This window comes from Thalassophryne amazonica, chromosome 9, assembly GCF_902500255.1.
Source record: "Thalassophryne amazonica chromosome 9, fThaAma1.1, whole genome shotgun sequence".
NCBI lineage: Eukaryota > Metazoa > Chordata > Actinopteri > Batrachoidiformes > Batrachoididae > Thalassophryne > Thalassophryne amazonica.
The window spans coordinates 70,630,389-70,652,734 of NC_047111.1; the positions used below are offsets into that span (position 1 = coordinate 70,630,389).

At 44.5% G+C, this 22,346-nt stretch overlaps 1 protein-coding gene across 2 annotated transcripts; it reads left to right on the plus strand.

Moving 5' to 3' along the window:
* The first annotated feature begins 547 nt into the window (after positions 1–547).
* Positions 548–21,746, plus strand: LOC117517344. 2 transcript variants are annotated; one of them, XM_034178336.1, is made up of 7 exons: positions 548–828; positions 1,732–1,842; positions 1,983–2,025; positions 2,214–2,299; positions 2,851–2,909; positions 19,214–19,498; positions 21,279–21,746. In XM_034178336.1, exons 1-7 carry the CDS (start codon positions 822–824, stop codon positions 21,315–21,317), a joined length of 630 nt encoding a protein of 209 aa, XP_034034227.1. In that variant the 5' UTR covers positions 548–821; the 3' UTR covers positions 21,318–21,746. The 2 variants fall into 2 exon arrangements, with proteins under 2 accessions (XP_034034227.1, XP_034034226.1); XM_034178335.1 differs by lacking the exon at positions 21,279–21,746 and having other exon boundaries at positions 19,214–20,482.
* Positions 21,747–22,346: the final 600 nt, after the last annotated feature.

Consider the following 22,346-nt stretch of genomic DNA (forward strand, 5'->3'; position numbering starts at 1 on the left):
TCAGACTGAAAAGAGTATACCCACAAAATAAATAGCAGTTTACAATATGGTTCATTAGCATACAGTTAGAAGATATTTGGAAAATTTTACACTGTTGTGAAGCCAGTATGCCTGTCATGTCGGTCACGAATGAGAATGAGAGGAACACTAGTAGCCAGTAAACCAGTATTGATCAGTATGTCTGGTATTTATATTGTGTATTGGTATTCATATTTATATTTGCAAAATGACTTTCTTTTTTTCACTTTTGATACTCTGTGTGCTTCTTACCCTTTGTGCTGTTATACGAGTACAATGCTGCTGGAACCTCAGTTTCCCTGAGAGGCTTCCCAATGGATTAATAAAGTTCTATCTAATCTAATCTCTGATTTAATCTAAAGACTCAGTCAGATGAGACACAGTAAACAAGAGGACTGCACTGATTTCATTGTGTAGCTGGTACAACTTGTTTGTGGGTTTTGTGTGTGAGTGTGCGCGTGCATGTATGAGATTTTAAAATGAGATTTTAAACATGAAAGAAAATTTTAAAAATTATGTTTAAGACAAGACTTCATGTTTCATTAGTAGCAGAGTGACATATTTAAAAGGTGTAAAGTCTAAAAGTCTAACCGTGTGTTTCCCTCAAGGAGCCTCAGAATGAGGTTACACTGTTTCCTGTTTGTAACTGAAGAAAAACCAAAAAGCTTTGCTGAGACAGAACACTGTCAAGGTAAAAATAGACGACAGTGCAGCACACCTCAGTGACTTAACACAGCAATGCCTTGTAGCCTGACAGCTGTTGTGTCAGATAGTCAACCCACTTTGTTTAAGACAGCTCCAATATGCCAGGTAGGACATTTAAGTTCTCTAACATCAATACTGTATTTAGATTTTTAAACATACATTTAGTTTTTCTACAATATTTGTCTCTGTGTAATTATTTTGTGTATGTAATCTTGCACATTACTACAAGTTCACAACGGTCATCATGAAATAACAAAACCCGCCAATAAAAACAACAAGATTCAAGAAATAAAGACTTGATAATCACTTTTATCACTGTAAAAACTTACTTCATTTATTTCAGATCTACTACTCATACTTAACCTTGATTTGAAAGGAACCTTGTGCATTTGTCCAAAACGCTAAACATTTTTATCAAAATTAAGATAAGAATATTTCTCTAATATCATATTACTTACACAATATCGCAACAGTTTGGTGTGCAAGCGTTGTACAACATTTAAGTATTTGAATGCACTTGTTGTCAGAGTTTATTTTTTGACTTTGTCGTTATAAAAAATAGCTTCTAACCAGCTAAATTCTTGCTCTTGTGCTGGTTCAAAATGTGGTTCTCACTCCAGTTTGATTGTTTATTTATTTATTTATTTATTTGGCCTATTAACATAAGAAATGTATTTCAAAGACTTTCTAAGTTTCAAGAATTGTTTGTTAAACATGTGACTGGATATTTGTTCTGGCTGGTGCACCCCACATGACTCTTAACTAGAATAGGTGAGTTTAGCCAATGGATGGATGGATGTTTTGTTCAAATACAGGTTAATGTGCTTTTTTTTTTTTTTTTTTATGCTATTTACATGATTTTTCATGCACAGCAGTGCATACAATTCCAATCAATATGATAGCTAAAGCATTAAAATTCTACACTACCTTTTTTTAAGTTATTTTGATTCCCAGGAATGAGATTTCAAATGTTTGTGTTTGTTCTAACTTTTTTTTTTTTTTTTTAAGACTGCATAGCTGCATGGGTCGCTGTGGTGGTGTTGTCTCTGGCCTTACTGATTTCTTTTAGTTTAAATCTCATCTTCTACTTCCTGAGAAGAAAAGCATCTTTGTGCAGAGGTATTTTTATATTTGTAACATACATATGTGCTGTTACTGAACTCAGTATGGCTTTTTTTAATGCCGTCACTCTTAATATAATCTTTGACGCTTTTACAAGATAAATTAAGTCAGTAAAATGTTCATTTGTGTTTCTGTAGACAGTAACACATCCTGGGACCCTCAGATTTGTGAACAAGAAAGGTATGGTGTTTTTTCTTCTATTTTGTCTTTTCAGGTTAAACTATGTGTATGTCTTGTTAAAAGGTAACATTATTCATGTCTATAAATGTGTAAAATATAACGTAAGATGTGTTTGTACATTTTTGTTGTTATTTCTAAAATGGCATCTTACATACTGTGAAACTGTTTTTTCATGTCTTGCTTTTAAGCTTGTCAAGGAATGATGGTCATTACTTTCATGACCTCAATCACCATGAACAGCAGGAAAATCCAATCTACGGAAACATCCACACAGGTAGACGAGGCGAGCTTATGCCCAACTTCACTAAAATTTATAAAACATTAAAATTGAAAAAAAAAATGAATGAATTTTTGTGTCTATCAATTTTGGTTTTATGCAAACCCTTCATTTATTTATTTTCTACCCCCACTTATTCCAATTAAGGGTCATGGGTTGTGCAAATCAGAGTCCACGTAATTTGATTTGAAAGATGGACAAAATTTTGATATCTAATTGTTAAATTTTCCATTTGAATGTGATATGAAAATGTGAATTTCTATTTGAAGATATGTTTGACCAAGGTTTAAAAAGATTGAAAAGCTACAACTGATTGATTCTAGTGAGTGCGCAATTAAAATAAAAGCAGTACTTTTTTTCCCCTCTCCACACTTACAATTCTTTAAATTAATTGTACTGAGCTTCTCTGTTGTCTCTGTTGTTCTATTCCAGACACAATTTCTCTCTCTGTCTCTCTTTAACAGTGAAGCCAACTCACTTTGTGTGTCTAGAAGTAAAATATAAAACTGCTGATCCAAAACAACCAAATTCTGTGTTTTAATTCTCAGGTTCTGCAGATGTCTGCTATGAGATGATGGCCATGCAACATACAAACAATGGCAAAAGGGTAAATATTGTACATATAGTTTGACTGAAACTTCACACACAGATTTGACTGGTTACAGTATGTAATGTTACTGTGAGATTATTATATTTTAGTCTGCATTATGCACCCTATTCAGTAGCCATATCACAGAGTGAGAAAAATGTTTTTCCGTCAAACTTCACTTTATTGTGGCACAAGAAGAAAAACAAGTAGCTGGTTGCTCAGAGTTGCTGACTTTGGACTTTATGCATTTTTGTATGTCTTGATAAATGAAATGAAAGTGGTGAAATAGAACATTTCTAAAATTTGGTCCTTCCTAAATGAGTATGAAATGTACTGTACAGGAAAAGGAAACAAGCTGGGATATGTTTCTAAATATTACTGCAGAAATGAGCAATTCATTTTTTTTATTGATTCAACTGTTGTTGTTATTATTATTATTATTATTATTATTATTATTATTATTATTACTGTTGTTGTTGTTGTTGTTATATGGAAATTTAAGTGGAAACCTTTACAAAGTGGTTAACAAGACATCAAAGCACAGCAATAAAACAAAGTTCTGCATTCATAAGAGTAGTTAAATTGAAATGTTAAGTGGAAATAAAACATATGGAGATCAGATATAATTAAAATAAGGTAAAAGTAATTCCTTGCTTTTCCGACAGGCAGCATAAACCCCAGAGTGATTCCATTTTATAGTGATACAAGCAGAGAAAAGAAATTAACATTTATTTTTCAGAAATTTCCTTCATAAATTAAAGGATTAACCTGTTCCCATAATTGTAAATTATTTTATGTTTGTGTTGTTGAAGTAATTAATTCCTCATATCAGCACATCATCACAAATGTTTTCTGAGGCACTGTTATATTTAAAAAGTAAGTATTTAAAAAAAATTGCAGTACTTGCGCTGTTAAAGAATATGCAGTACTTTACTTAGACTAGCAGGCTAAGGTTTCAGTCTGTATAACAGTTACTTTCAAAACAGCATATTGTGGTCGCTGAAAATGTAAACCAGTGTGTTCAGTTCAGCACCAAATGTTCTAAATATAAACTTGACTTGCTGCGACACAAGTGCCATCAGCCACAAACTTCCACCAAACAAATAAGAGCAAGAGCAAAGAAAAGATTTCAGCGAATGAAAATGACAATAATAGGTTTCTCATCGTGATATAATTACATTTCAGATAGGTCACACATGAGTAAGGCGAGGGTCAATAACCTCAAAATGCTATTGTTTTCTGCATGAACACAAAAAAATATATTTTATCTTTTGTCTTAGTTCCTTGTAGGGTGACAGTGACAGAATGTATAGTAAAAAATTCAAATCTGCATTATACACTAAATTTTAAAAAGTATATCATTAGCAATTCACAAATCACAAAAATCACCCTACTGACAGGACACAACCAAATTTGGAATATTTACAAAACTCTTACAGTTGTGAGCAAGAGCAGAGTCAAATCAAACTCCAAAAGCAGGTAGCCGGGAGGTATAGATGCAAAAAGCACGGTGCTTTAACTATCCGATGTGAAACAAGCTTTCATATACAGTGACATGGTGGAGGACAAAGGGAGGATCCGGGAGCCGATTACAACGAACAGGTGACAGGGACACAGTGGAGAAAAATCATACTGACAGTACTTACAAACCAGGAAGTAATCTGAAGACATAGACCAACAACGCATAACAAAAAACAACAGCGCGGCAACAAACACAGGAACCGGTGCGGCTTAAAAACTGACTGACAGATTGACAACAGGTGCGGAGAACAACCCAGAATGGAAACACTAAATCATGAGAGAACACCAGAGGACAAAAACATAAAACAGAACATGAAAAATAAAACAGAATCCAGAAACAAAAAAATCTAAACAAGAAGTATACAACAATGCAAAAATAAACCAGGAATGAAGAGACACCGTGAACAGTGATGAAAATGAATCAAGAATCAAAACAGTGCAAAACTTGAAAACTAAGACCAAAGACGTACACAGTAAATACACATGAAATTAAACCTGAGACATATGAGGCAAACCTATGAAATACATGAGCACAAGAGCAATAATCAGAAGACCAGGACAGGGAAAAACCATAAAGACACGACAGGAACAACAACCACATGAACAATAAAAATAACAATGAACACAGCTGGCAAAAAAAAAAACAAATATTCAGGATGATGGCTATTCTTTAGGTCAGATTGTTGTCATTCACGTGTTCTCAGTGTTAAACTGTCTTCTTCTTTGTTCATAATTTCTCCAGGTTCTGGTTCCTGCATGGATTTTTTTTGACAAGGAACTTGTGCTATCTTACCAAAACAAACTGAAAAATTTGTGGAAAAAAATGAGTTCCATTTTGTGCTGTGTGAGTGAGCTGAACCTGCTAAGTTGATCCCAGTACAGTGGAACACAATCTGATGGATATAATGGAAACTGGGAACATAGAAGCAACATATCATAGTCAAATAATTAGAGAAACTGAGGTTGAAAGCACAATGGACTCTATTTTAACAATGTATGAGCAATCTAGGTTCAATGCGCAAGTGCATTTATGGTGTGTCCAACCTCACTTTGCTATTTACACAATGCGTAATATGAGCACAAAGGCATGGTCCGTAAAGAGTTTGTAGTTTTGTTAATTAATCATGTGAAAGTTTTGGACGTGACATGAAATAAACAGTCAGATTGCCATTTGTCATTCCCTTTGAGAGCTGGGGTGCTCTAGCGGCTGGCACGCTCATACTTGTATTTAGAAAGCTGACACCAGTGAGCATTTTTCTCATGAGTTAATATGTCTCTGTGCAATACATTAATACCAGCAAAGCTCCCTGAGGGGAAACAGTGAAACTATAAATGGTAAATGGACTGCATTTGTATAGCGTTTTTCCATATGCATCAGCCGCTGAAAGTGCTTTACAATTATGTGTCACATTCACCCAAACACACTCACACACCAATGTCAAGGTGTTGCCATGCAAGGCGTTCACTACACACCGAGGATCCTCTGGTCTCAAGCCCAAAACATAACCACTAGACCATCACCCCCCCAATTAGGTGAGATTTTGTCACTGAACTATACACTACGTGAAGCCGGCGGAAGTACAGAAAACGCCATCTTGTGTCCCCCAGAACTTCGAACGCCGATATAAAAAAGACGCTCATCGCACACGCACAATTTAGATTAATAATTGCCGATTTAGCTTTGTTTGCGCCGCAAAATGCTGTCTTGCGCTGCAATTAATTGCACGAATCGTGATACTCGTGAAAATCGTCGGAGAGGACTTTCAGGATTTTCAGTTTTGCTTTATTATTATGAGTTTTCCATGAAGTTGACAGGCCGGATTCAGTAATATACATTATTCAGTAATATACATATAATATAATACATATATTATACAGTAAAACATAATATATATAATATTATAATATATAATATATAATATATGTAATATGATATAATATAATAATAATACATATATTATATAATACATATAATACATGTATAATACAGATATGTATTATATCTTTGAAAATGTCAACTTCTATAGAGCATAAAATAATATTACAATATCAAATAATAATATTACAATATCAAATAATATCACTATACTATTTTTTATTTTGGATCCAAATAAGATGCTGCTCCATCTGATGATGAAAGTGAGTACAAGCGCTGTACATACATAAAAAGGTATTTTTCAAAATGTGTTAATCAGATGCTGTAAAGTTTTGAAATGTTAACTACTGTAAACAACTCATTTAAAATTGGGACATTGCTGTAGTTGTATTTTGTTGTTTCAGACACTAAAGCTGTCACATAGTTAATTTTCAATTTGATAGAGTGTACATTGACATGTGTGAATGGATTGACTGCTTTACATCAACTGTGATTATGAATTGTTGCAATGTTCCTACTTCTGCAAAACTAAAATACATTATAATATTTACTTTATGTTGGGAAGGTGTCGTAGCACGGACCCACAACAGGGAGCGCAAATGAACGGACAATGAATAAGCCAAAAGGTAACAATTTAATGTTGCGATAATACACAACGAAACGTACTGTAATCTGCACAGTCAATTTAACACCAGGTGACGTGTGGGCAGGCTCGAAGATAGAAGACCCCCGACGAGAGAGAAGCTGCGTCCCACACGGCTTCCACCACCAACGGTCTGAAGAACACCGGAGCCGCCAAGTCCCGAGACCCCAGGTGGCCTCTGTCTTCGGCTGTCGACCCTGGTACTGCTGGCAGAAAGCAGAAATATGATGAGTGAGTGTGAGTCCGCACACTCAGTAAATCCACAGTTAACGAGGGAGGAAGCGCCTCCACCTCCAAGCACACATTCGTGCAGCTCCTGTTTGAGCACTTATCTTGGTGGGAGGTGTTGCGAAGCCGTCGCTGAACACCTCAAACGCCACCTCCACAGACGAGTCTCACCGACAGGAAAACGGCTGCAAAGAAGAGTTTAGACAGATACACAGTCTTAAGTTCACAGAGAAATTACCTTGGTAATGGTAGTCGATTTCTCGGCGGGAGGTGGAGTTGCAGTCTGGCTTTTATGGTGGTGATGATGAACGAGTGACAGCTGGTGCAGAGGATGAGTGACAGCTGTCACTTCTTCTGGGTCTGGCGCCCCTCTCGTGCTTGGAGCCCGCACTCCAAGCAGGGCGCCCTCTGGTGGTGGTGGACCAGCAGTACCTCCTCTTCAGCGGCCCACACAACAGGACCCCCCCCCTCAACGGGCGCCTCCTGGCGTCCGACCAGGCTTGTCCGGATGTCTTGCGTAGAGCTCGGCCAGGAGGGCCGGGTCCAGGATGAAGCTCCTCTTCACCCAGGAGCGTTCTTCAGGTCCATACCCCTCCCAGTCCACCAGATATTGGAAACCCCGGCCCTTACGACGGACGTCCAGGAGCCTGCGGACTGTCCAGGCAGGCTCCCCATCAATGAGCCGGGCAGGGGGCGGCGTAGGTCCCGGAGTACAGAGGTGCGAGGTGCGGTGTGGTTTGAGATGGGAAACATGAAAGACAGGATGAATCCGCAGTGAAGCCGGGAGTTGAAGCTTCACTGCGGCCGGGTTGATGATCTTGAGGATCTTAAAGGGTCCAATGAATCTGTCTTTCAACTTTGGGGAGTCGACACACAAAGGGATGTCCTTGGTCGAGAGCCACACCTCCTGCCCGGGCTGGTATGTGGGGGCCGGGGAACGCCGGCGGTCCGCATGGGCCTTGGCCCTCGTCCGGGCCTTTAACAGGGCAGAGCGGGCGGCCCGCCACACCCGGCGGCACCTCCTGAGGTGGGCCTGGACCGAGGGCACACCGACCTCTCCCTCCACCAGCGGGAACAATGGGGGCTGGTACCCCAAACATGCCTCAAAAGGGGAGAGGCCGGTAGCAGACGAAACCTGGCTGTTGTGGGCATACTCAATCCAGGCCAGATGGTGACTCCAGGCTGCCGGATGCGCGGAGGTGACACACCGAAGGGCCTGCTCCAACTCCTGGTTGGCCCGCTCTGCCTGGCCGTTGGTCTGGGGGTGGTACCCGGACGAGAGACTCACGGTGGCCCCCAGCTCCTTGCAGAAACTCTTCCACACCTGTGAAGAGAACTGGGGACCACGATCTGATACAACGTCCGATGGTATCCCATGCAGCCGCATGACGTGGTGGACCAGGAGGTCTGCCATCTCCTGGGCCGTCGGGAGCTTCGGGAGGGCCACGAAGTGGGCCGCCTTGGAGAACCGGTCCACTATCGTGAGAATCACGGTGTTGCCCTGGGACGGCGGGAGGCCCGTGATGAAATCCAGGCCGATGTGAGACCAGGGGCGATGAGGCACTGGCAGGGGTTGGAGGAGGTCCGTCATCCTCCGATGGTCTGCCTTGCCCCTGGCGCAGATTGTACAGGCCTGGACGTAGTCCCGGACGTTGGTTTCCAGGGACGCCCACCAGAAGCGCTGCTGGACTACTGCCACGGTCCTACGCACTCCGGGATGACAGGACAGCTTGGACCCGTGACAGAAGTCCAATACGGCAGCTCTTGCCTCTGGTGGGACGTACAGTCGGTTCTTGGGGCCAGTCCCCGGGTCCGGGCTCCTTGTCAGGGCCTCCCGGATGGTCTTCTCCACGTCCCAGGTGAGGGTGGCCACGACAGTGGACTCGGGGATGATGGTCTCGGTGGGGTTCGACAGCCCCGCATTGGCTTCTTCTTCGTGCACCCGGGACAATGCATCTGGTTTTTGGTTGTTGGTCCCGGGGCGATACGTGATCTGGAAGTCAAAGCGCCCGAAGAACAGAGACCAGCGGGCTTGCCTGGGGTTCAGCTGCTTGGCGGTCCGGATGTACTCCAGGTTCCGATGGTCCGTGAAAACCGTGAAGGGCAACGATGCCCCCTCCAGCAGGTGTCTCCACACTTCAAGAGCTTCCTTCACCGCAAGAAGTTCCCGATTGCCGACGTCATAGTTCTGTTCAGCGGGGGTCAACCTCCGGGAATAAAAGGCACAAGGATGGAGAACCTTATCAGCCTCCACGCTCTGGGACAGCACGGCTCCTATCCCTGAGTCAGAGGCGTCCACTTCTACTATGTACTGGCGATCAGGATCAGGCTGCACCAGAACTGGTGCAGTCGAGAACCGGCGTTTCAACTCCTGGAACGCGGCTTCGCACCCATCCGACCAGGCGAAGGGGACCTTGGTGGAGGTCAGGGCAGTCAGCGGGCTAACTACCTGACTGTAACCTTTAATGAACCTCCTGTAGAAATTTGCAAAGCCTAGGAACTGCTGTAGTTTCCTGCGGCTTGTTGGTTGGGGCCAATCTCTCACCGCCGCAACCTTAGCCGGATCAGGGGCGACGGAGTTGGAGGGTTGATGAACCCCAGGAAGGACAAAGAAGTGCGGTGGAACTCGCACTTCTCGCCCTTCACAAACAGCCGGTTCTCCAACAACCGCTGTAGGACCTGACGTACATGCTGGACATGGGTCTCAGGGTCCGGGGAAAAGATGAGTATATCGTCCAGATATACGAAGACGAACCGATGCAGGAAGTCCCGCAAGACGTCATTTACCAAAGCTTGGAACGTCGCGGGGGCGTTAGTGAGGCCGAACGGCATGACCAGGTACTCAAAATGACCTAACGGGGTGTTGAATGCCGTCTTCCATTCGTCTCCCTTCCGGATCCGAACCAGGTGGTACGCGTTTCTAAGATCCAATTTAGTGAAAATTTGGGCTCCATGCAGGGGCGTGAACACTGAATCCAACAGAGGTAACGGGTATCGGTTGCGAACCGTGATCTCGTTCAGCCCTCTGTAATCAATGCATGGACGGAGTCCGCCGTCTTTTTTACCCACAAAAAAGAAACCAGCACCCATCGGGGAGGTGGAGTTCCGGATCAGCCCGGCAGCTAAGGAGTCCCGGATGTAGGTCTCCATTGATTCGCGTTCTGGACGTGAGAGGTTGTACAACCTACTGGACGGGTACTCAGCGCCCGGGACCACATCGATGGCACAATCATACGGTCAGTGCGGGGGAAGAGTGAGCGCCAGATCTTTGCTGAAAACGTCAGCAAGATCATGGTACCCCTTTGGCACCGCCGATAGATTGGGGGGGACTTTGACCTCCTCATTAGCCGTAGTGCCGGGAGGGACCGAGGATCCTAAACACTCCCGGTGGCAGGTTTCGCTCCACTGCGTGACTACCCCGGACGGCCAATCTATCCGGGGATTGTGCTTCACCATCCATGGAAAGCCCAAAATCACTCGGGAGGTAGAAGGTGTTACATGGAACACTATCTCCTCCCTGTGATTCCCAGACACAACCAAAGTCACTGGTTGTGTCTGATGTGTGATTAATGGAAGCAGGGTGCCATCTAGTGCTCGCACCCGCAATGGTGTCGGCAGAGCCACCAGAGGGAGCCCTACTTCCTTTACCCATCTGCTGTCCAGCAGATTCCCTTCAGACCCCGTGTCTACCAGTGCTGGGGCGTGAAGGGTTAAATCCCCACAAAGGATTGTTACTGGGATTCGTGCAGATTTGCAGGGTTTTCCCGCGTGCGTGTTATGGCCCACCCTTAGCCCAGTTTCTAAGGACGGGCGTTGTAGTTTGACCGTTTGGGGGCAGTCCCTCTGCATGTGCTCGCAAGAGCCGCAGACAAAACACTCCCCGCGGGCCAGCCTCCTTTGTCTGATATTTGATCTTAATTTGGCCCTGCTCGTGTCCCTAGCCTCCTCAGCAGGGGGAGCTGTAGCCACACGGAGCTCTCTGGCAGTGAAGCGTGGGGACGACGTCACCTTGTCGGAACCGGAAGGGGGAGGGACGGCTCGTGCCCGGTCACACCCCCCGGCCTGCTCCCGACGATGCTCGTTTAAACGGTTGTCTAAGCGTATAACTAAATCGACAAGCCCGTCAAAATCTCGCGGTTCCTCCTTAGCCAGTAGGTGCTCCTTAAGGACCGGGGACAGTCCATTTACAAAGGCGGCGCGGAGCGCAACGTTATTCCAGCCGGACCTCGCCGCCGCGATGCGGAAGTCGACTGCATACCCGGCTGCGCTACGGCGCCCCTGTCTCATCGACAGCAGCACGTTCGAAGCGGTCTCGCCTCTGTTGGGATGATCAAACACTTGTTTGAACTCCCGTACAAACCCAGTATAAGACGTTAGGAGCCGTGAATTCTGCTCCCAAAGCGCCGTAGCCCATGCGCGTGCCTCTCCTCGAAGCAAATTAATAACATAAGCCACCCGGCTAGCATCTGATGCGTACGTGACAGGGAGCTGTGAAAAGACGAGCGAACACTGCATGAGGAAGTCCGCGCACGTCTCGACACAGCCCCCGTACGGTTCCGGAGGGCTTATGTATGCTTCAGGGGACGGTGGGGGGGTTCGTTGAACGACCAGTGGAACGTCTGATACAGGCCCAGGACCAGCCAGAGGAGTGGCTGCAGCAGCGCCCTGATCGCGCGCTTCCACCCTGGCGGTGAGAGCCTCCACCCTCCGATTAAGGAGGACACTCTGCTCGGTCACTAAATCTAACCGAGCCGTGAAGGCGGTTAAGATATGCTGCAGCTCACTCAACACGCCTCCCGCTGACGCCTGCGCTCCTGGCTCTTCCATTGGCCGTTCAAGCTCGGGTTGACGCCCCTCGGAATCCATGACGATGGCCGAGAAATCCCGTTGGGAAGGTGTCGTAGCACGGACCCACAACAGGGGGCGCAAATGAACGGACAATGAATAAGCCAAAAAGGTAACAATTTAATGTTGCGATAACACACAACGAAACGTACTGTAATCTGCACAGTCAATTTAACACCAGGTGACGTGTGGGCAGGCTCGAAGATAGAAGACCCCCGACGAGAGAGAAGCTGCGTCCCACACGGCTTCCACCACCAACGGTCTGAAGAACACCGGAGCCGCCAAGTCCCGAGTCCCCAGGTGGCCTAAGTCTTCGGCCGTCGACCCTGGTACTGCTGGCAGAAAGCAGAAATATGATGAGTGAGTGTGAGTCCGCACACTCAGTAAATCCACAGTTAACGAGGGAGGAAGCGCCTCCACCTCTAAGCACACATTCGTGCAGCTCCTGTTTGAGCACTTATCTGGGTGGGAGGTGTTGCGAAGCCGTCGCTGAACACCTCAAACGCCACCTCCACAGACGAGTCTCACCGACAGGAAAACGGCTGCAAAGAAGAGTTTAGACAGATACACAGTCTTAAGTTCACAAAGAAATTACCTTGGTAATGGTAGTCGATTTCTCGGCGGGGAGGTGGAGTTGCAGTCCGGCTTTTATGGTGGTGATGATGAACGAGTGACAGCTGGTGCAGAGGATGAGTGACAGCTGTCACTTCTTCTGGGTCTGGCGCCCTCTCGTGCTTGGAGCCCTCACTCCAAGCAGGGCACCCTCTGGTGGTGGTAGACCAGCAGTACCTCCTCTTCAGCGGCCCACACAACACTTTAACTGATTGACCAATTACTTGTGTGCCTTTCTGTGTGTGCACGACATTAAAAAGTATTTGTGCATTTGATTGTGGTTGATGTGCACCGTTTGGGGGGTGTTTTGAGTGAGTGTGTGTGTGTTGTGTCAAATGAACATTATGTGTGACTGTATGTGTCAAACGAACATTTTGTGTGTGTGGGGGGGGGGGCTTTGTGCGTGTTCACAAGCGTATAATATGATACAAAGTATTCAAATAGTGTTGCATTGCAAAAGCTTATAATGTCCATAGATTTAACAACTTTTTGTTTCAATTTACTTTAGTAATCTATCAAAAACTACACTGCGTGTACAAGTCTTATAAATGGCCTTAACAGAGCTTAATAATATTACATAACAACTCGACGAAGGGCTTCATTCTGCAGAAATTGGTGAGTTTGACCCTATACTATCGACCTGATTCCACTGTGCGGCGTTTGCGCCTTTTGGGGGACGCAAGATGGCCGACAATGGAGTGGCTTGGCTTCACTCGCTGAGCCGTGACGGCCATTCCACGTAGTGTATAGTTCAGTGGGTTTTGTAGTTTCATTTGTTGCTTTCAATTCAGTTTCATTGTGTACATGCCTCTCCGGGAACCATCACCTTATTGTGGTGGAGATGTTTGTGTGCCGCTATGAACCTGAGAGCTGTGTTTTCTGGAGCCTTTGTGCTCCTAGTAGGGTCTCCCATGGCAAATTGGTCTCAGGTGAGAGGCCAGACTAAGAATGGTTCACAAGACACCATGACAGAATGAGGGAGAAGAGATGTGACCCGGCCCGGAGGAAGCCCGGGGCCCTCATGTGGAGCCAGGCCTGGATGTAGGGCCCGTCAGCGAGCGCCTGGTTGCTGGGCTTGCCATGAAGCCCAGTCGGGCACAGCCCGAAAAGGCATCCATCTCCACCCTGTGAGCTCACCACCAGCAGGGGGAACTGCTGGTGTCAGGTATGCTATCCCATGGGTGGCAGTGAAAGTCGAGGGCCTTGATGGTCCAGACCCAGGCGGCAGGGGCTGGCTCTGGAGGTATGGAACATCACCTCGCTGTGACCTTGTGCGGGAGGTGGAGTAATACCGGTTAGATCTGGTGGGCTTCCCCTCCACGCACAGCCTCAACTCCAGAACCACTCTCCTTGACAGGGGTTGGACTTTATTCTTCTTTGGAGTTGCCCAGGGGGTGAGGCACCGGGCGGGTGTGGGGATACTCACGAGTCCCTGGCTAAGCGCTGCTACGTTGGAGTTTACCCTAGTAGACGAGACGGTCGCCTCCCTGCACCTTCGGGTGTGTGTGTGTGTGTGTGTGTGTGTGTGTGTGTGTGTGTGTGTGTGTGTGTGTGTGTGTGTGTGTGTGTGTGTGTGTGTGTGTGTGTGTGTGTGTGTGTGTGTGTGTGTGTGTGTGCGCGTATGCACCGAACAGCATTTTGGAGTATTCGGCTTTCTTGGAGTCTCTGAATGGAGTCCTGTATGGGACTCCAGTGGGGGACTTCATTGTTCTGCTGGGGGACTTCAACACACACCTGGAGAGGTGTGATTTGCAGGAACGGTCTCCCTGATCTAAACCTGAATGGTCATTTGTTATTGGTCTTCTGTGCTAGTCACAGACTGTCCATAACGAACACCATGTTTGAACATAAGGATACTTATTAGTGTACATGGTACCAGAGCACCCTAGGCCAAAGATCGATGATCAATTTTGTGATCTTATCAGCTAATTTGAGGCTGCATGTTCTGGACACTCAGGTGAAGAGAGGGGCAGAGCTGTAAACTGATCACCATCTGGTGGTGAGTTAGATCAGAGGATGGGGGAGGACTTTGGATAGACCTGGTAAGCCCAAACGGATAGTGCGGGTGAACTGGGAACGTCTGGAGGAGCCCACTATCTGACAGATCTTCAACTCACACATCTGGCAGAGCTTCTCTATCATCCCTGTGGAGGTTGGGGGCATTGAACCAGAATGGGCAATGTTCAAAGCTTCCATTGCTGAAGCTGCAGTGGGGAGCTGTGGCCTGAAGGTCTAAGGTGCCTCAAGGGGTGGCAACCCTCAAACACTGTGGAGGACACCGGTGGTCCAACTGAAGAAGGAGTCCTTCCGGGATATGTTATCTAGTAGGACTCCAGAGGCACTTGCAAGGTACCGACAGCCTGAAAGGCAGCAGCCTCTGCTGTGGGGGAGGCAAAGCAGTGGGTGTGGGAGAAGTTCGGAGCAACCATGGAGGAGGACTTTTGGTTGGCACCAAGGTGCTTCTGGCGGACCGTGAGGCACCTCAGGAGGGGAAAATGGGGAGCCATCCAAGCTGTCTACAGTAAGGATGGGACTCTGTTGACCTCAACTGAGGATGTAATCCACTGCTAGAAGGAACACTTTGAGGAACTCCTGCATCAGACCGGAGCGCCCTCTATAGTAGGGGCAGAGCTGGAAGCTGATGGAGGATTTTCATCAATTTCCCTGGTGGAAGTCACTGAGGTAGTCAAACAACTCCGCAGTGGCAAGGCCCCGGGGGTTGATGAGATCTGTCCAGAAATGCTGAAGGCTCTGGGTGTGGAAGGATTGTCTTGGATGAGGCGTCTCTTCAACATTGCGTTGAGGTCTGGGACAGTGCCTAAGGAGTGGCAAACTGGGGTGGTGGTTCCCATATTTAAAAAGGGGGACCACAGAGTGTGTTCCAACTACAGGGGCATCACACTACTCAGCCTCCCTGGTAAGGGCCCGGTCCCACTGGCGTTTAAGAGGATTTGCGGATGGAATGCGCACAAAAGTGGCCCACATCCATCAAACAACCCGCAATAACCATGTAACATTCCTGTATGAGTCGGCCGCCATCCGAACACGTCCGTGATCATCCGCAGAGGCACGCATGTCCGCAGCCAGGATTTTTGAGCGGCTCAAAAACCTGCTGCGGATGAGATCCGCATCACTGCCTGAACACATACTGAAGACATACGCAGGACATACACAACCAACGTGCCGCATATCCCCTGTCATCCGCTGATATCCGCAACCGACGGGTTGGCGTGGCTTGGCGGCGGACCGGGACAGCGTGCAAAACAGATATGATGCGTGCCCAGCACGGCCACATCACGGTCGCAAATGGTATGTCACGCATGCAGACAGAGTGGGCACGGATGAAGCGAGTGCTTCACGGCCACTGTGCCCCTCATGGGGGCGCCTCCGCGGTCGCCTTTGCTTCTGTTCCCTGTTATATCCGCTTTTCTTCCTCATGTATTTGTTGATCCACCCCGGGACATTTGTCATTTCCGCCCACCTTTGTTGCGGACGCTCAGCTTTTGTCTCCTCATTTCATGCGCAAATCCTCCTAAATGCCAGTGGGACAGGGCCCTAAAGTCTACTCTAGGGTGCTGAAAAGGAGGGTTCGGCCGATAGTCGAACCTCTGATTGAAGAGGAACAATGCAGGTTCCATCCTGGTCATGGAACAACTGACCAGCTCTTCACTATCACAAGGATCCTGGAGGGTGCCTGGGAGTATACCCACCCAGGCTACATGTGTTTTGTGGACTTGGAGAAGGCGTATGATCGGGTACCCCGGGAGATACTGCGGAACGTGCTGCGGGAGTATGGAGTGAGGGGGACGCTTCTCAGGGCCATCCAATCTCTGTACTCACAAAGCGAGAGCTGTGTTCGGGTGCTTGTCAGTAAGTCGGAGTCGTTTCTGATGGAGGTTGGCCTCCGCCAGGGCTGTGCCTTGTCACCAATCCTGTTTGTGATATTCATGGACAGGATATCGAGCTGTAGTCGGGGCAGGAGGGTTTCTGGTTTGGTGGTCTCAGGGTCTCATTGCTGCTTTTTGTAGATGATGTGGTCCTGTTGGTTTCATCAGCTAGTGACCTCCAACACTCACTGGATTGGTTTGCAGCCGAGTGTGAAGTGGCTGGGATGAGGATCAGCACCTCTAAATCGGAGCCCATGGTTCTCAGCAGGAAACTGATGAATTGCCTACTACAGGTAGGGAATACGGTCCCAAGTGAAGGAGTTCAAGTACCTCGGGGTCTTGTTCACGAGTGAGGGGACAATGGAGGATGACATTGGCTGGAGAATCAATGCAGCAGGGGCAGTATTGCATTCGCTCTACCGTATTGTTGTGATAAAAAGGTACAAGCGGCTTGAATGGGCTTCCTCAGGAGGGTGGCTGGTGTCTCCCTTAGAGATAGGGTGAGAAGTTCAATCATCCGTGGGGAGCTCGGAGTAGAGTCGCTGCTCCTTCGCGTTGAAAGGAGCTAGCTGAGGTGGTTCGGGCATCTGGTAAGGATGGCCCCTGGGCGCCTCCCTAGAGAGGTGTTCCAGGTAGGTCCATCTGGGAGGAGACCCCAGGAAAGACCCAGGACTAGGTGGAGAGATTATATCTCCACACTGGCCTGGGAACGCCTCAGTATCCCCCAGTCAGAGGTGGTCAATGTGGCCCGGGAAAGGGAAGTCTGGGGTCCCCTGCTGGAGCTGTTGCCCCCACGACCCGAACCTGGAAAAGCAGTTGAAGATGAGTGAGATGATGATGAGTGAGTGTGCATATGCTCCTAACCTGAATTAGTTGACTTTACTTGAAAATCACATGGAAACCCATTACCTTAAACTACTCAAGATTTTAGACATGGTGAAACTAAATAGATCAAATTATGTTAACATGGGACTTTAACTGGATTGACTGATTCCATCTGCTCAAAGTGATATTAATCAGTAATAATCACCTGGTGGGGTCAGTGGCTGCAAAGAAAACCTGCACCCTTTTGGCCCTTTCTGGAATAAGTTGCCCACCCCTGATCTCTATGCTAAAAGTGTGCGTGCATGTGTAAGTTTATTTACTGCATTCATTGTGAGTCCATAATATAATTGTAAATACATTAAAAATGCATGCATGACACAAGAAAGTGAAAACACTTATTTCCATTGTGGTCCATTTAAAAATCAAATGACAAAATAGATGTAATTGTAAAAGAAAATAACAATATTAATAATACAGATAATACTAATAATAATAATAATAATAATAATAAGGATAATATTAACAGTGTGTATATGATAACATGAACTAAACAATTAATAAATACATTAAATACATTACATTAAATAAATTACATCACCACTGCACCTGACCACAACTCATTTTAAGATCAGCACACAACACCACCACCCATGGGTACACAAATGAGTATAAATATATTTACCTATTCACATATTCATGAAAGAATATGTGTTTTCTGAGTGAAAATGATTATTGCATCAGTTGGAAACTATGACTGATACTTGGCCTTAGCATTGTTTTAGATTGGAACAAAGTGTTGAATGTCAGGTGAGGGATGGGTATCAATGGGTATCCTTTTAAGAATCATTAAGAAATGATTCAATCCACCAACATCAATAGCCTTTTTGCTTGATTCCCTTATCAGTACTTCAGTTCACATTACGCCACAGTGACCGCTGTTTATAAGGGTGTTTTCACGAAAATGTTTATTTAGCTACGTTGATTGCTGCAGCAGCGGGTCTGCTTGAAGCTTGTAGCAACGAAGCAGCGCTGTGGCCCTCTGCTTCGCTGCTTTTCAGAAGCAGCAGGTTCGCAATTTTTTCATTAACTCTTTTCAAAGCCATTTAAAGATATAAATTATGAGTCACCTTTGTGTAGATTAAAGTCACTAACTGTGGCTCTTGTCTTGCTGCGGGCAACAAATGAGAATCATCCTCTGTTCCGTTAATGCTTTGTGTGATTAAGTGCACAGCTCTAAACGCTACGTGGCAGAAAACATGCAGATTTTGGTCAGAATTAATAACTTCAAAGTGAATCACTGTTTTTAATCAAATGACACCTGTTTCCAAACATTGTAATACAGACAACAAACTACAACAGAACAAAACCGTTTTTTTCTCCCAAAATGAGACGTCCTCCGTTCTTTATGTATTACAATGATTCATTAATATCTGAAAGAAAATGCTTTTGACAAAAACTACAGAGTTTGTTTATTTCTACTTATGCCCAGAGATCAAGGATAGACCATGTACATCAAAGATCCGGTGACCATGTACAGATTTTATTCATTTTTATTTTTGTCCAGAGATCAAGGATCCAGTGACCAATTTCATATTTATTTACTTTAAGGCTCAATAAAGTGTTGTTGACATTGAAAACCTGTAAAGCCTACTTATAGTATACAGAAAACAGGAGGTCTTGATAAGGGAATCAATAAAAAAATCGGATCGATAAGCAGAATCGATAATCTTATGTTATCAAAACCCACCCTTTGTCAGATATTGGTTTTTATGGTGGGGTTATGATGACACTGCTGATACTCTCTACTGAGCTACAACCCCATCAAGTTCCACCCTAGAGCTGCAAATGTCACTAACCTGATTTTTTTTTTTTTTTTTTGCACTAGTCTTTAGAGTCTGATGTGAATTACGCCTCACTGGACCTGAAAGTGGCACAGAAACGAAAGAAGAATCATCATCTGCAAAGTCGCATTCAGGGATGCAACAAACTGCAAGATCACCTGCCGGTTACATCTGCACATTCTGTGACTCCCTTCCTGGAAATAGAAGCAGATATGGATGCTTGCCTTCCTTCCAAAAACAACAGCACAATGGTTTCCCACAGTAGCATCTATCTTAACAGTCAACAGATAGCACAAGAAACGGAGGCCATAGAGGGGAACGTTAACGTGGTAAGGGGGAACATGATTTGGGAGGGAATAAATGGGGAAAATGGGGGTGCAGAATGGGCAGATACGGAAGAAAGTGCAGATAGATGTGATAGTGGTGATAGAAGTGAAGGTTCACATATTTTAGAGCTAAAAGCTCAAAGCAGTGAACAAGTGTAGGCAAGGAAAAGGCTTCACTCATGTTTTCCCCATTAGTACACGTTGTGAATATTGCTAATCTGTAAACTGGGGGGGGGTCCATGTTGATCCCACCAGAATTTTTTGATTTTTAATACTGTCAATACTGTATTTTGCAGATGTCTATAATAAAACTAGGTAGGATCACTTTGCAACTATTTTGCAAAAGAATTTTTCCTGATAAAATACATTTCACTTTGAAAGACTTTTGTGAATATTTTTGAACATGACTTTTCAACACAAAAATTCAACACTTCAGTAGTCATGAAAAATTGACACAAAGCCCAAATTTTGCTATGGAGTCAGTTATGAAAATTTATCAAAAAAAATATACCATTGAGGTCCACTTTGACCCCATGAGTACTGATTAGGGTTATATTGTTTGAAAGTGAATCATGACGTGGTGGGCATAGCTAACCTATTAGCTTCAATAAATGCTAATCCTCTAAGCTTTGCAAAAACCTAGCTTTGGCTCTAAACCCTTAAAAGCAAGCTTGATGAGCTGAAATTTGAATATGTTGTGTAAACTTGGAGATACTCAAAAAGGTTGAGCATGTCTACATCATGGTCAAGATGTACATACATAATGAACAAATGAAACTAAACTGCCGTTTTTATTCAACATATTCTCTTCACAGTACATAAAGTATTAAAATAAAAGAAATACACAAGTAAAATAATTTTAACATGAGTTTACTCTGGTTTGAACTCCTACTCCATCTCCTCGAGGTGATGCTTGTTGGCTTTCTGCCATATGTCAGTTTCACTTATTGGATTCATGTATTAGCTTCAATAGAAACAAACATATAACATTAAGGTTTTTAGGTGTTTTTTTTTACCATCAAACACCATGTGGAAAAACATTAGCTAACATAAAGTCAGATTAATTAAATTAGTCGGAACTGATTGATCCATAGACTCCACCTCCCCATGAAACTTGACTGGAATAATGAATGACTGATCCAATAATGGTTTTCACAGTCAGCTGAAAAGCTAATGTGCTAGCAAACACGTAAGCTTTGCCGGTTAGCTGCTAGCTGATTAGCTGAATTGTTCCCATCACTGAACTGCCAAAAAGGGGTGTTTAAAAACAAGATAAAAACCCTAAATCTGAGGGAAATTAGCTTTCTGCATGGACAGATAATTTGACTTGACAAGATGTCTTGAATTAAGATGGTTAAATGTAGAAATAAGCACGTTGAACACTAAAAATAAGAAATTAACCCTTAAAACAAGATAAATCATTTAAAATTTATAAATCTAAAGGTTTTTTTTTATCTTGGTACACTGCAAATTATTTGTTTCTTAACCAGATTTTTAAAAAACTAGATTTATAAGTGTGACATAATTGATCTTGTTTTAAGCGCTAATGTCTTATTTTAAATGTTCAGTGTGCTTATTTCTAGATTTAACAATCTTATTTCAGTTCATCTTGTCAAGTGAAATTATCTGTCCACGCACCAAGATAATTTCCATCAGATTTAGTGTTTTTGTCTTGTTTTTAGACACCCCTTTTTTGCAGTGTGGCATCCTGAGCGTGCGAGGGTAAGAAAGATGACAGTTTTTCAAAGCAAATAAAGTAAAACACCTCATCTGTAATTTCCAGCCAAACCTACACCCCGTTGTTGAGCAACTTCCTCTTTGACGCACAGAAACGAACTCTTCACATTCAGCACCTGAGGATCAAATGTGTGTCTGTCAAAGGAGAGGATGCAATAAACACAGAGGACATGAAGAGGAAACTCTACACCTGTGACATTTAGAGGCCAAAGATTATGTGGAAATGTTCAGTGTTCTTGAAAAACGAGGAAAAACTTATGGTCGTCACAGAGCCCAACAACCTTTATTCTGTTTTGATGTCTCACAATCAGACATTACATAAAAAGGAGTGATGACAACACGTGTCATTGTATTTTCCACACTGTGGGCGATGGCCAGCTGTGTGAGCACAAAATGAAATTGCTTTTCAGTCACATTATGACTCAAGATTAATATCAATAAAAACAAGTTAACAAATGTCAAGAAGGCATGTGGGATGTATTTTTATTCACTGTATCAGTGCTCTGTGTCTCCACTGTTTCCTGGCAGTTTTTCAAGATTGCAGATATGCCAAATGTGCACATTATTTATGATGCAATACCAAAACAAGTACATGTTCTGTGTATGTGTGTGTGTGTGTGAGAGAGAGAGAGAGAGAGAGAAAGCCCTTTCTTAAGATGTAAACACTGCATGTTACTAGGCAAGTTGTAATTCCTTAAGATTAATTTTATATTTGAACAACTTCAGTGCTTTCAGTCAATCCAATATCAAAATAAACCTAACACCATGAATGTTTATCAAAGGAAAAGTAAGTTTTGGTTTTCTCAGGAGAATATATATGCTTGGGCGGCACGGTGGCTTAGCGACAAGCACTGTTGCCTCAGAGCACGAAGGTCATGAGATTGATTCCTACCTGTGGCCTTTCTGTGTAGAGTTTGCATGTTCTTCCCATGTTTGCGTGGGGTCCCTTCAGGTGCTCCGGCTTTCTCCCACATCCAAAGACATGCAGGTTAGGTGGATTTGAAACTTTAAATTGTTGTAAGTGTGCATGCAGTTCTGAATGTGTTTGTCTATATGTGGCCCTGCAACACGTGCACGTGCCGGTGTCTCTTGAGCAGGAACGGTGCAAGGTGCG

Bases quoted from the DNA above. Each gene is read 5' to 3' on its own strand.
- LOC117517344 (XM_034178335.1), top strand. The intron at 2,026-2,213 runs GTATGGTGTTTT...CTTGCTTTTAAG, and splicing joins CAGATTTGTGAACAAGAAAG to CTTGTCAAGGAATGATGGTC. The intron at 2,300-2,850 runs GTAGACGAGGCG...TTTAATTCTCAG, and splicing joins CTACGGAAACATCCACACAG to GTTCTGCAGATGTCTGCTAT.